General features: G+C 41.4%; 1 protein-coding gene across 23 annotated transcripts in view; it reads right to left on the reverse strand.

Moving 5' to 3' along the window:
- Positions 1-13862, reverse strand: part of CLASP1 (cytoplasmic linker associated protein 1) — a 285149-nt gene that overhangs the window by 134886 nt on the left and 136401 nt on the right. For all 23 annotated transcript variants that reach the window (XM_014547896.1, XM_014547897.1, XM_014547893.1 and 20 more), the window contains 9 exons: positions 13154-13227; positions 11057-11149; positions 9971-10116; positions 8986-9121; positions 8015-8085; positions 4148-4207; positions 2603-2680; positions 698-865; positions 97-146 (listed from right to left, as the gene is read on the reverse strand). In XM_014547896.1, the coding sequence (XP_014403382.1) occupies positions 97-146; positions 698-865; positions 2603-2680; positions 4148-4207; positions 8015-8085; positions 8986-9121; positions 9971-10116; positions 11057-11149; positions 13154-13227 (876 nt within the window). The remainder of the gene's footprint in view (positions 1-96; positions 147-697; positions 866-2602; positions 2681-4147; positions 4208-8014; positions 8086-8985; positions 9122-9970; positions 10117-11056; positions 11150-13153; positions 13228-13862) is intronic.

Genomic DNA, 13862 nt, shown 5'->3' on the forward strand with positions numbered 1-13862 from the left:
GGGGCAGGGGGGGCAGAGGCAGGGGCTGGGGCGGCTTCCATGCGGCCCTAACCAAGGTGAGTCACAGCCTCCGCAATGCCCGGCCCATCAGCTTACCTCTAGAGGCGCTACTTCCAGTGGAACTTCTTTTGGCAGAGAGCGGCCGACTGGAAATAAAGTAGACACCTGCTTATTTTCAAATATGCACTTGACCTGCATTAATACAAGTACAATCAATAACTGGAAATTATGATAATGAAGAATGATTTCGGAGTCCAGAATTTCTCAGGCAAGTTGGCCCACAATCTTATAAACTCCCCGTTTGAGAAAGCTTTACCATTCCAATGTGGACTATCTTGCAAACACACAGAGAGCAGTCCCACCTAGAGACAGACGCTGAAACACAGAGTAAAGGTGACGTGACATTCAGCCTCAGGTTCAGAACGCCCTCCCTTTACAAGCCTGTCCTGCAGTTATAACTGCTGGCTCTCAGAAGACACTAACTCTACTACTGAACCATCACATCAGTGTAACTAAAATCAACTTATGGCGCGGACCAAGGCCACCTATTTCTTACCCTTCCCATGGCGTCTTACCTCGTACCAGAACCACCTGAAGGGGGACTTATACCAGGCTTGTACATGTAAAAACACAGCTAGAATTTGTGTTTTCATGCAGCAGATTTTAAACATAAAATCTCACACGAATGAATCCTTACTTCAGACTCTCTTGAGAGCTAGAAGATGAGCGATCGGATTGCGGCAAAGACACGATGCTGTCCGAGTTCTTCAAGTGGGACTGCAGGGCCTTCTGGTAGGAGGACTCCAGCGTGTGGTACAAGTGCTCTGCTTCTCTGCTGAAGTGACTGTGGAACCCCCAGTAGCACCTCGGGAAAACACAGCTTCCCGTTACCGTGAGGGCGCAGCAGGAGCTTCGCTGAGCTCTGCATCGTGCCCGACAGGACACGTCCCAGGACCAGCAGCCTGTTCCCCTGCTCCCGGAGCCTGGGTGCGGAAGACACCATGGACAAAGGAGGCTGACCGCACAACGTGCTGGCGTGTTGACACTGGGCAGGAACTTCTCTGAATCTCAGTCTCATTACAAAATGGAAATTAAATAGGCTCACTTGCAAGAACACTGGGGAGCCTTAAGGGAGAGGGAGCTGAAACATGGAGAACTATACCTAAAACCTGAGGGAGTCACAAATGGCAGTTTTTGTTGTTTTGTTAATCCTCACTGGAGGATTTTTTTTTTCCATTGATTTTTGGAGAGTGGAAGGGAGAGAGAGAAAGAGAGGTAGAGAGACAGAGATAGAGATAGAGATAGAGATAGAGATAGAGATAGAGAGAAAGAAAGAGAAGAAGAAAAAAAACATGGATGTGAGACACATTTTTGACTGGTTGCCTTGCGCAAGCACCCAGACTGGGGGGAGGGATCGAACCTGCGACCCAGGTACATTCCCTTGACCAGGAATTGAACCTGAAAACCTTTGATGCACAGGCTGGTGCTCTAACCATTTAGAGACACTGCCAGGACTAATGGTAGTTTTTATCAATGTAATTTGACACTCATTGATTTGAAGTATTTAAAAATTGCCCTAGATAATGTGTACAAAAAAAAAAGGAAAGATGTTCAGAACTACTTAAAATGATAACTAAAGAACTACAATGAATTGGGGAAGGGGAAGAATACAAGGATAAAAACAGCATAAGTAGGTCATTAACAAATACCTTCCTAATAGTTTTTACCAGCTATTAATTATTTCAGTTACTTTGGTAGGAACCACCCAAGATGAGCTTGTGATGAGCACTTCACTGTCATAGTTAGGTCCTCCAAAAAACTCAGAAACCAGAGAAATAGAATTTATCTGAGAGAACAAAGAGCAGGAAGTAATTGATCAGGACGTATTAATGCAGCTAAGCAAAATAACCATACTCCATGCTTGTAAGAAAGAATAGGGTTGTTGCTATTTTTTTTAATATATTTTTATTGATTTCAGAAAGGAAGGGAGAGGGAGAGAGAAACATCAATGATGAGAGAGCATCATTGATTGGCTGCCTGCTGCACGCCCCCACTGGGGATCGAGCCCGAAACGTGGGCATGTGCCCTTGCCTGGAATCGAACCCGGGACCCTTCAGTCTGCAGGCCAACCCTCTATCTACTGAGCCAAACTAGTTAGGGCAAGAATAGGTTTTAACCTGTGTCAAGGAGAAGAGCTGATCAACCACAAAAGCACAGAAAAAACCGCCACAGGAAAAGCTGGCAGTGCTCATCTATGTGCTACTGTGCCTGAGAAAGACTAGCACGAAACTTCTGGTGTTCACGGTCACAGTGCAAAATTACTCTCAGGGAGTATTGAACGTCTGGGGCCATAGCCTTGTGAACGGAGCGGAACTGCCTCAAACGTGATGGCAGCAGCAAGTCATCACTGGGACAACGCTGAGCCTCCGCTCACCCCCTCCCCTATCTGTGACGCACACCCCCAACCACCACCTGATGCTCACTGTGGCTGACCGCGGGGAAAGAAGTCACTGTGGACTCTGGCCTGGCTTTAGCAGGGCTCACTGAAGGAGTCAGAGAATACCCGAGCCTATGAAAAGGTGGTGTACAAATACACACTTACTTTCTGGCTTCTATCCTGGCTTCAGAGTCAGCATCATGTATTCCCTTCTTTATCGTTTCGGCTAATACTGATATGTGCCTAGACATTTAGAAAAGAGAGCAGCAACAATTAATAACGTATGTGCTGTGCAGATGGAAACAATGCAGCTTCCGCATCAGAGTGTCCTGGGGGCCCGGGGTCTGTCCCAGTGCCCCACCCCCACCCAAGCACCCTGATAACTGTACACTCTGGTGTGATTTTTTTTTCTTAAGTTAAAGCTGATTTTTTTCAGGCCATACTTATTTAGCTCAATCTTTTATGAACCAAAACAACAAAATCCCATTTTTCCATAGTTAGAACTAGTTTCTATGGAAATTTGTAATAAGACAATTATAATCTTAATACTAAAGAAGCTATCTGCATCACATTTCTGTATTTAAAGAGAATGTTTTTTCAAGTTCCACTATGTATCATGAACAATTTTATAAAATTATGTAAGCATTTTATAGATAGGTATTCTCTTTAGTTATGTTCTACTCTAGGTGAGAAGAAATCATTAAACTGTCTCATTGACATTTAACAAAGTTTTTTAAAAAGGGAAATGCTGGAATGAATAGTTTCACAGAACAAAGAGCAGTTACCAATTTTACCAGCACATTCACAGACTTTCCCTCACTCCTTCATTCATTCAATATTTAGTGACAAACACAGAGCTGGAAGGTGAATGAATACATGAGGCTACATCTGAGTTCTTCGTGCTTTTCTATTCTCTTCACTTGTCCCCACATTAAATCCTCATTCCACTTTCCTCTAAATTCCAAAGCTGCCACCAAATAAAGAGGATATACTAGTACTACTATGAGATTAAAAACCAAGAAAGTATTGAAAAAAAATGTCAGACTATCTTCTAGATGCAAAGTATGTCCAGGTGAAAATGTGCCCCAGGGAGCCTCAGCTTCGTTTCATCTCTGACCACTGCAGCATGGATGGGCCTCCTAGGAGCACTCAACTTATTAAAATGCCACTCTAATAAGTTTAATATGCTATGAAAGTCTTCACAAATTATACGATATATCATTAAAAATGAGTGGCACAAAAATCAGCATTTATTTCTCCAAATTTAACTCAGAAATAACAAAAAATGACTCAAAGTTCTGAGGCAGGCTTCTATTCTTCAGGAATTGTCATAATCCCAGTTTTCGTTATGATGATGTGAAACTTACCAAACACCAATCTGAATAAAGAGAAAATTGCTGACTTTCTGATCTACCCAGGCTGCTCAGAACACCTTAGCCAGGAGGCCAGCTGCAGGACCAGTCAGCGAAGGGGCAGCCGGGCTGTGTGGCTGTCACAGTGCACATCTGCCCACACCTCTAGACACACTAATCCTTCAGTCAGTGAAGTTCACTCCAGGCTATTATGTGCCTCAGAGCAATAGAAATACAGATGTAGTCATGAGAACAAATGCTTAGATTCCTTCATTGCTGATAGAAAGTGGACCACTCACTGAGTCATTAAATCTCAAGATTCAATTCAGAGGGAAAAAACAGCAAATCGAATGCTCACCGTTCCAGTGAATGTGTTTGCCATTCTTGTAAAAGTAAATCTAAAAATTCAAAACAGCGTCTGAAAATTGTAAAGAAAAATATGTAACTTAGTGATTTGTATGTTAGTGAAAATAAAAGCTTTTTTCTTAAATGACCCAACACTACTTTTTATAATTGATAAGTGACTTCTAATTTTTATGATTTAAAAAATGGAACATAAAGATGGGATCAGAATTAACAAAGTCAAAGAAAATTTTAAAAATGAAGCATCTATGGTGGTCAAAAGAAAAACCAGAGCTAGCTATAGGGACAGGATGCAAACGTTCCCCCCAGCAACATCACCCACAGGGTGCATTGTTCTCAAGTGTTTTATTCTACCTCAAACAATACGAGGATACAGACACAAACATGCACAGAAGAGCAACGTATATTACAGAATCAGGCAACTGGTCTTTGCATTAATTTCACAGAATGCCTTGCGCACAAAAAAGTAAAAAAACACCCTGAAAAACAAAAAGTGTTTGACAAATTTTCCTGTTAAGAAGGTTCTAGGTAGTGCTTAAAATCCTTTTTTTTCTAGCTACTCAGCCATTTTCCTCTCCTCAATCTTTCAATAGCCTTTCTCTTTCAGCCTTTTCACTTCTGTGATATTTCTTAGTCTGATTTGTGCACTGAAACATTCCTGTCTCCTCTCCTTTGGATGACATCACCACTTTGGGTGAAGGCCAGGGTAGCCATCTCTGTGGGAAGAAATCTTAATGGTTTTAGGAACCCATTCAAGGAAACAGGTCAGAAGGTGATCTTTCTCGATTGACCCGACTTTCCTTCCCATGATCTTCCTAATTCAAAACCTCATAATCCATACAATTAACCACTCAGTAAATCTTTAACAAGCCCTTACCCTCTGCTAGATGCTAGAGATACAATGGTAACTAAGACACAATCCAGGGAGCTCGACAGACGAAAAAGGGTTACCGTGTGCCTAGAGCACCAGGGGATCTAAAGCACACAGGAGAGATATTCATCCCAATCCTAGGGGTGGTAACATGGGGAGTTTGGGGGCTTGCAAAGCAAACTTTCTCCAAGGAAACACACTGGATTTATCTCTTAATGCAAACAGCCATCTGTAGTACTAATTCTTGTCTTAAGTATTAATTAAAAATACACCTGTAATTAGGTTTTGTTTTCAACTTTTTAGACTTACAGCAAACACAGAAGTCTACCCATGTTGGCATTATTTAACCACATCACCAATTAAACACATCAGGTTAGAACTTGTCTCTTCTTCACCTACTCATCATTCAAGCAGGCAGCTCAAATTTCCACTTTCTATGAAGCTTCTTGAGCATGTTATCTGCTGGTTTTCATCACTGCTCTCCCTGAATGCTGTAACTCACTCTTACACTGCTTTGTGTTACTGGTTTTAATATCTCTAACTAATGATAAACTTCTGAAGGCAGGGAAGTGGTGCAATGCATTTCTTAGCAATTCTAGAGAGCGAAGGTAGGTACAGGTTACACTGCCCCCTCGGGCCCTCTATACCTTTCTACAGGCAGAGCGACAGCCAGGTGGTCCCCATTCCTTCCAGCACTAAGACACGTGATTCTGACGGTACTCGCTCTGACTGAATACAGAACAGCAATCTGGGAGTGGCTCAGAAATCGATGGGGGAGGGGGGGGGGGGGGCATTCCTACTGTCAAAGGCTTGTAGTTTGCTACTCACATTTCGCAGCAGAGGCCAGAACTGCTAACTGCTCCGGAATGAGTTGTGCTAACCCAACATGTATACACTGAGGCCCTAATCCCCAGTACATGGTATTGGGAGATGGAGCCTTCGGGAGGTAATGCAGTGAGGCTCTAGGGATGGATTGGTACCCTCCTAAGAAGAAACACCAGGTAGCTTGCTCTCTTTCCCTCTGTCTTGTGAAGACACAGAGAGAAGGCCGCCATCTGCAAGCTACCCTCCTTGGAACCAACCATCAGGCACCCTGCCCGCAGCCCGCCGGCTCCAGAACTGAGTACATCTCTGCTGTCAGTCACCCAGTGCATGGTCTTTTAGGGCAGCCCACGCCGGCTACTGCACCAAACACCCTGCAATGTCCACCACAAAGATGGGTGTCAGCTCACTGCAGCAACTCTGCCTTACACAAAGGAAAAACACCTCTGCACTTCTCTAGGAAACCTACAACAACAGTAAGACAATAGCAGCAGCAGCAGCAGCAGCAAATTCTAACACGGGTTACCATCCATTAAGCTTTTACTAAGTGCCGAACCCTTTCACCTACGTGACTGTGGCCCCGCAGAACAACTCTGCACAGGGTCCTCTCATTCCTAACAGGCCAAATAGTCAGTACGTGGGACAAGGCAATGCTCCTCCCCAAGTCTGCCTCCTCGGGACCCACTGGCAGCCCAGTCCCTGCTGCCTCGCACGCTGAGCTCTAGGAGAGGCGAAGCGGCTCTGCGCTGATCCCAGGGAGAGCTGAGTGGGTCCAGGGCAGGCTGCTTCCTCAGCTCTATGCAATTTGGCCTTGCAGCTCAAAATTAAGCTTTTTCAGTGGGAGGAGCACATTTCTTTCTTGATTCATACAGTTGGATGATTGCCCTTTCCTTCTGCATGGCTGCCATGTGCCCGTAAGAGGGATATGGGGCCACCTCATGCTTAAAAGGATCTCCTATCCATGGAGACCTGGCAGGACCAACATGACACCCCAGGAAAGGCGGGAACAGCAGGCAGCTAACGTGACTGGGTGGAAGCCTGTGGGGGGAGGGCTCTTTCACTGGCTAGAACAGGGGTGGGCAAACTTTTTGACTCGAGGGCCACAATGGGTTCTTAAACTGGACCGGAGGGCCGGAACAAAAGCATGGATGGAGTGTTTGTGTGAACTAATATAAATTCAAAGTAAACATCATTACATAAAAGGGTACGGTCTTTTTTTTTTTTTTAGTTTTATTCATTTCAAACGGGCCGAATCCGGCCAGCGGGCCGTAGTTTGCCCACGGCTGGGCTAGAATCAAGACACCGCCCTGCAGGATGGAGCCAGGAGGCTGCTGCCTGTTATGTACACTATAAAGCTCCTGACACAGTCCCTGGAGAGGCTTCACAAAACCTACACAAACCACCCTGTGTATTTACGTTTGCCTGGTAAGAGTGCCCGCAGATCTGAATAGACTCTCAAAAGACCCTGTGACTCAAGAGTCAAGAATCACAAATCCCAGCGAGAGAGCCTGTATTCCTCACATGTGATCTAGGGCTCACCAGGACCCAAGACAAAATGGGGTTAGGAACAAAGACCTAGCCACGCAGGTCTGTATCTTCTGCATGTATCTCCCATAACTGTGCAGAAGCAGGTGATTGGTCAGAATCCAGAATCCCAGAAATCACTATCAGAAGATGCAAACACACACACCTCCTCCTACCTATTACTATTAAACAACTTCCATTCATTTTTTTCTTGCACATACACAGTTACTGTCTTCCTTCAAAGGGTACACCAATGACATAGGTAGAGAGATTATCTCAGTTAAGCAGATGGGGATGCTCCAATATTTACAAGCAATGATGAGTCCATGATCAACACCTCAGTATCAGAAAAGATGTACACAGGATCCTTTCCCCTCCTCCCACCCAAACCCCAATTAACTCACATACCAACACACAAACACACACACTCATTCATTCATTCTCTCTCTTGCATGATGCACGCACAAATAATCAAGGTTGTCCAAATTTACTTTCCCGACTATTTAGATCATAATTCTTAATATAAAGTTATTTATTGCAGCAATCTTAAATACTATTAAACATTTCAAACAAACTTTTTCCTATTAAAATTTGCTTTGGTTTTTAAACAATGCAAAAATAATAAGAAACTGTTTAAAATTTTACCTTCTAACTGCAACAGACTTGGAGGTACAGTTGCTTGTTATCACAGGTATTAGCCTAGGGATGTGTGTGTGCTGTGCAGAAGAACAAAAAAACGAACACTTGAAAATATAAAAACAAAACTAGGACAACCACTTCCTTACTAACCTACCTAAAGTACATATATATTCAGATTACAATTTCACTGATTTAAAAAGGACAAAAGAGTATCACTGAGATTGCCAAAGGCCATAACAACATTTACAGAGCTAAAACCGACACGAGAATTAAAACAACTAGTTGGAATAAAATCTAAATTGTCTGAACAACAGAGGTCCGAGTGTGTTCAAATGGGGCCAGCAGACCAATTTATTTTGATATTGTTTTAATGGAAATACCCAATAATGGCTTTCAGTTTAATATTAAGCAGGCAGTGCAAATAGTAAGAACTAAACGTAATACAAAGTAAGTAACCCACAATAATCAGAATATTCTGGGTAGACTTTGGTTAACCTCAAGCCTCAGCGGCAAGGGCTGCCTCTGGGAAAAGGGACTTGAGAGTGGGGAGCAGTGATATGGAGAACTTTCATTTTAAGCCGTTGTGAACAACTGAATTTTACTGAAAACCTGTATATAAATTACTTAAATAATTACTTAAATGTAAATGAATGTTTAGAAAGCTGAACTAAAGAGAACATTTTGTTTCTCTGCTACCTACTATTAAGTAAATAACAATTACAGGTGAGTAACAAAACCACAAACACAAATATCTAGAGTGTAACGACCAGGCATTAGGAAGGAAAGAAAGGGAGCGTAATGTGGAGATGTAAATAACAGTAGAAACTCAGAAGCAGATGGGGATGCTCCAATATTTACAAGCAATGATGAGTCCATGATCAACACCTCAGTAACTATACACCGCATCCATAATTCACGTGATGGAATGTGAAAGGCTCATGTGCTATAATTAAGTGGGGGAAAAGGCCAATACTTACCCGAATGATTAACCTAACAGCTACAACACCAGAAGTGGCCATAATTTTGGCACTGTTTGGAATTAAATTAAAGATAGTTGGCATAATGGCTTCAGCTCCATGGTCAAACTTATTCCCCAGAACTGATGACAGATGCCTAAAATAAGAAATGAATACTGGACTGTAGTTCTATTTCTTGCAAACAGAGAAGCATATAAAACTCTTAACATTTTAGAACCTTCATTTAAAGTTATCTAGAAATTAAGGACAAGGGTCTCAAATCTTTCCAATGTACATGTAGAGGACTTGGCAAATAGCTAGTAGCCCATTGTTCCTTTTAAAAAAAAGTAAATCATTTCCAACAAATTAGAATTCAAATAGCAAAAGACAAATTTATCATACACTAATAAAACATAAACAGGAAAAAGCTGCCTCACTCTTTCTCTTTCACCCTTTTTATTTTCAACATAAAATATTCATGCTTCAACATCTGACTGCAGCCAAAGCTTTTAAACAGCCGCAATGCCATCTGATGTCACTGCTCCTCTGATATTCAGACATACTTCCTAACACAGAAGTTGCAGCTCCAAACATTGGTCCAGATTCAGTTTAAGTAGGATAAACATTTACTAGACTATACTGCATGTCTTTAATTTTATAGCTAGAGTACTCTTCTAGAAACAATAAAAAATTCTGATAAGCATGCTATATCCTGTCAGCAAAATCAATGAAAAAGCTGAGAAACAAGTTTATAAATTTCATTTTTCAGTATTATTAGTAACAACTGCTTCAGAGCTAAGTCACAGAATAAAGTTTAAAATCTGTCATACTTTACATAATTGGGCGAGAAGTACTGTAAAAGTATTAGCAGCAGTGTAACTGGAATGGGTCTTGGAGACTAGACGGGAGTAACATTAGAAAGACCCATCGGACAGAGCCATGAACCGCCCCGAAGCCTGTGCCTAGGATGTTATGACGTGAGAATCTGGAGCTTTGCAGTCCTTACCCCAACGTGATACAAGCCTCCCGCACTACCTGAGACCGCAGATCCTTAGCAGATAGTTTAAAGGCTCCATCCAAAAGTCTCAAATGTTGAAAGAAGTTATCATATTCAGCAGCACCAGCCAAAAGTAAAGATCTAATCTTTTTTAGCTAATGGGATAGAGAAAATTAGGAGATATATAAAACTGTTCCTAAAACAGAACATATGGAATAACAGAAGCCATCAAATATGAGAGATCAATGTCAAAGTTAAATAATATAGAAATAGTTTTCCAAAAAGAACTCAGCCAATTAAATGTTAGCTAATATATGGAACAAATCTACATAGCAAAAATAAGAACAATTTTTAAAATGTAGTATCTATGATAAATACGATTCTACAAAATGCATTTTAAATTGAAAACACCTTAATGTATACATTCTATCCTAATGATAAAATCACCAGAGCCTGCATTTTAGCTTGTAAAAGGCTCCTCCCTCCTAAGCTTACCTTCCCCCACACCCACTTCAACTGCCATTTATTTAATAAATCAAAGGAAGTAGCAATCCTAGAGTCTCTTTTAGTATCCTCCACTGTATCATTACTAAAAGCTGGTCTGAATTTGAAAGGGAATACAATAGCTTTCTTACCACCCCTCTTTTTGCCAGCCAACCACTGTAAAAATAGCTTTCTCAGATCAGACGCACCGTCCCTTTAATGTTCAGCTACTTGCTTTCATTAATCTACTTTTAAAAACAGACAAACAGGACTTTCTAGCATGCAATGTGAAGAAAGGAAGAGAAGATCACACTAAATGTCACTAAAAAGCAGCTTCGCTGTCTTTACCAGGTGAAAGTGGAGGGCATCACCAGACATTCCACAATTAGGTCTTTGTTAAAAATATAGGATCTGCATAAAGGTGTAAGTTTGCATGCTTTAAAAATAGATGTGAGGTACTCTACTAAAAGGTAAAATGTTAATGCAGTAATTTTTATTTAAAATATTTACTCCTTAAAATTCATTAGAGCTGTATCCCAATTTCATAATAAAGAGTTTAGAAGATATAAATAAATCTAGTGAAAATGTAATCACATAAAATCACTGGCTTACAGCATTTACTCTTTGCTCCCAATCATGCTTGTCATCAGATAATATTTCCCTAATCTTGTTTATGGATTCCTCGAGGTCTCGACTGGAATAAATCTGTAAGCAAAATTAATTTACAATAAGCATAAGATAATGTAAAGAATAAAAAAGATTATTTCTTAATTACATGAAGTCAAGAGCATTTAGTAAAATAAATCATTTCATTTTCCAGAAGAGCCTATGAGATAACATCTGGACAGATTTGTCCTAGAGTGAGCTTCATCCCCCTTGTGAGCATGTACCCACTAGATCTGGTGCCCATATATGGGTAACCCAGCCTCAAATACAGCTTTATGGTAAACTTAACAGATGGCTTGCCATTTAAAAAGAACAAGACCTGCTGGGAACGGTCAGTGGTGCACAAGTCCTTTAGGATTCCTAGTAGCACATATAACAGTGCATTACACAATCCATTTCACATCCATCACTTTCAAATCTGCTTTTTCATTTACTCCCACATCTGATAAGACAGGTAGGAGAATCATCAACCAGGAATGAGACATGCTGGGAAGATCAAGGACTTAAGGATGAAACTTAGCCTAAGATGCCTGTTATCTTATTTACACACATTTGGAAACCAAACAGTAGTTAACAAGCAATTCATCTATATATACAAAAGCCTAAGCGACCAAGAACAGTACAATCGATCGATCAGTTGCTATGATGTGCACTGACCGCCAGGGGGCAGACGCTCAACACAGGAGCTGCCCGCTGATGGTCAGTGCCTTCTCACAGCAGGAGCACCACTCAGCTGACCGATGGGTGCCAGATGCCAGGCTCATGGCTGATGAGTGCAGCTGCAGTGGCACAAACTTCTCCTGCCTCCGCAGCAGTGCTACCCGAGCAGCAGTGGCACAGCGGGGCAAGGATGAGTGGGAGTGGCGTGGCGCCCGCCCGGGCTCAGGCTCCTCCCCGGCTGCCTGCTGCTTTGCACACTACTACATCCCTCGGGGGATGTCAGACTGCCGGCTCCTGCCCTATTCAGCCTGGTCTGGCCTGCGGGGATTGGGCCAAAACTGGCAGTCCAATATCCTCTGAAGTGTTCCAGATTGCGAGAAGGCGCAGGCCAGGCTGAGAGGCCCCACCAGTGCACAAATCCATGCACTGGGCCTCTAGTATAGACATAAAATGCTATAGGAATCCAGAGCATTGGATAGTCAATGTAGGCTAAGAAAAGTATTGCTACCTCCAGTCATTGATAAAAAACACTGTGACATTCAAAGCACATAAAATGTGTGACTTTACCCCAACTTTTATCAATACCTTTGCTTCATCTGTTAGGTACTTAAGTGAAGTATCAAGATGGCATAAATAAGCTTTTATCAAACCATTCTTCATAGCTTCTCAGACACCAAAACCCTTCAAATTTACAAATTTTTCTTTCTAAGAAAAATCCCTAAATAAGCATGCTTCTTTGTTCCTTTGTATAATCTAATCACTCCCTTCCCCCCTCTTTTATGTGCCCTGACCCACCAACTTGCTACTAGAGGAAGCAACTTCTTTCTAGTTCTTACTGAAAGATCATCCTGGGCCTTGACTTTTGCTCATTTCAGCTATAAAAGGCTCCAACACTTTCTGGTCTGCAACCTCAGATCTCCTGTAGTCTCGATACCAATGAAAAGGGTAGCGGTCGTACGCTAATTACCATGTTTCTCTTTTATTAGTGTAGATTCTTCATAGCTTCTCAGACACCAAAACCCTTCAAATTTACAAATTTTTCTTTCTAAGAAAAATCCCTAAATAAGCATGCTTCTTTGTTCCTTTGTATAATCTAATCACTCCCTTCCCCCCTCTTTTATGTGCCCTGACCCACCAACTTGCTACTAGAGGAAGCAACTTCTTTCTAGTTCTTACTGAAAGATCATCCTGGGCCTTGACTTTTGCTCATTTCAGCTATAAAAGGCTCCAACACTTTCTGGTCTGCAACCTCAGATCTCCTGTAGTCTCGATACTTAAAATTACTTACCGAGTAAGGAACTTCCCGTACCACATATTTGAAAAGTGAAATTTGAAGAGTAAGCCTCTCCTTGCTTTTAATCAAACTCAAACATCCTCACTCACCTGCACTGCAGGTACGTCGTCAAAGGCTTTAATAAAATCCTCTTCATCAACAGCACCAGCTCCTTCTTTTGGAGCTATAAAAAATTTATTTTAAAATGTAAATTAAATGCATTGGAAGATGAATAAATACAATAAACGTTATATTTTGGTAGATTTGTAATCATTTCTTTAAAGCTTAATAAAAATATAAAGTGCGGTGATTCCACAATATTTTACTGATTTTTTTAAAATATGTTTTTATTGATTTTAGAGGGGAAGGAAGAGGGAGAGATAGAAACATCAATAATGAGAATCATTGATCGACTGCCTCCTGCACACACTCTATTGGGGATCGAGCCTGCAACCTGGCATGTGCCCTGATTGGGAATCAAACTGTGACCTCCTGGTTCATGGGTCAATGCACAACCAATTAAAATAAGTTCTAACGCATTTAACAGTTTCATTTCAACTTTATATTAGCCTTAAAACATTTTCATTTCCTTCGAACTCACGATAATTGTAAATTTTTCATTTATACATCAGTAGCAAGTTCCCCCTACAAAATTGTTGTAAGATGCTTTGTATACTTAAAAGTTAATTGCTGTCATTTAGGAGCACGTTTTTTCTTTTTGCTATTATAAACGCCACACATAAAATCTTATGACATCTTACAGTTGTTGTTTTTCATACTAAAGATTTCAAAACTGGTGTCTGCAGTCATCCTTGTAAC

Source organism: Myotis brandtii, unplaced genomic scaffold (assembly GCF_000412655.1).
Source record: "Myotis brandtii unplaced genomic scaffold, ASM41265v1 scaffold488, whole genome shotgun sequence".
Taxonomy (NCBI): domain Eukaryota; kingdom Metazoa; phylum Chordata; class Mammalia; order Chiroptera; family Vespertilionidae; genus Myotis; species Myotis brandtii.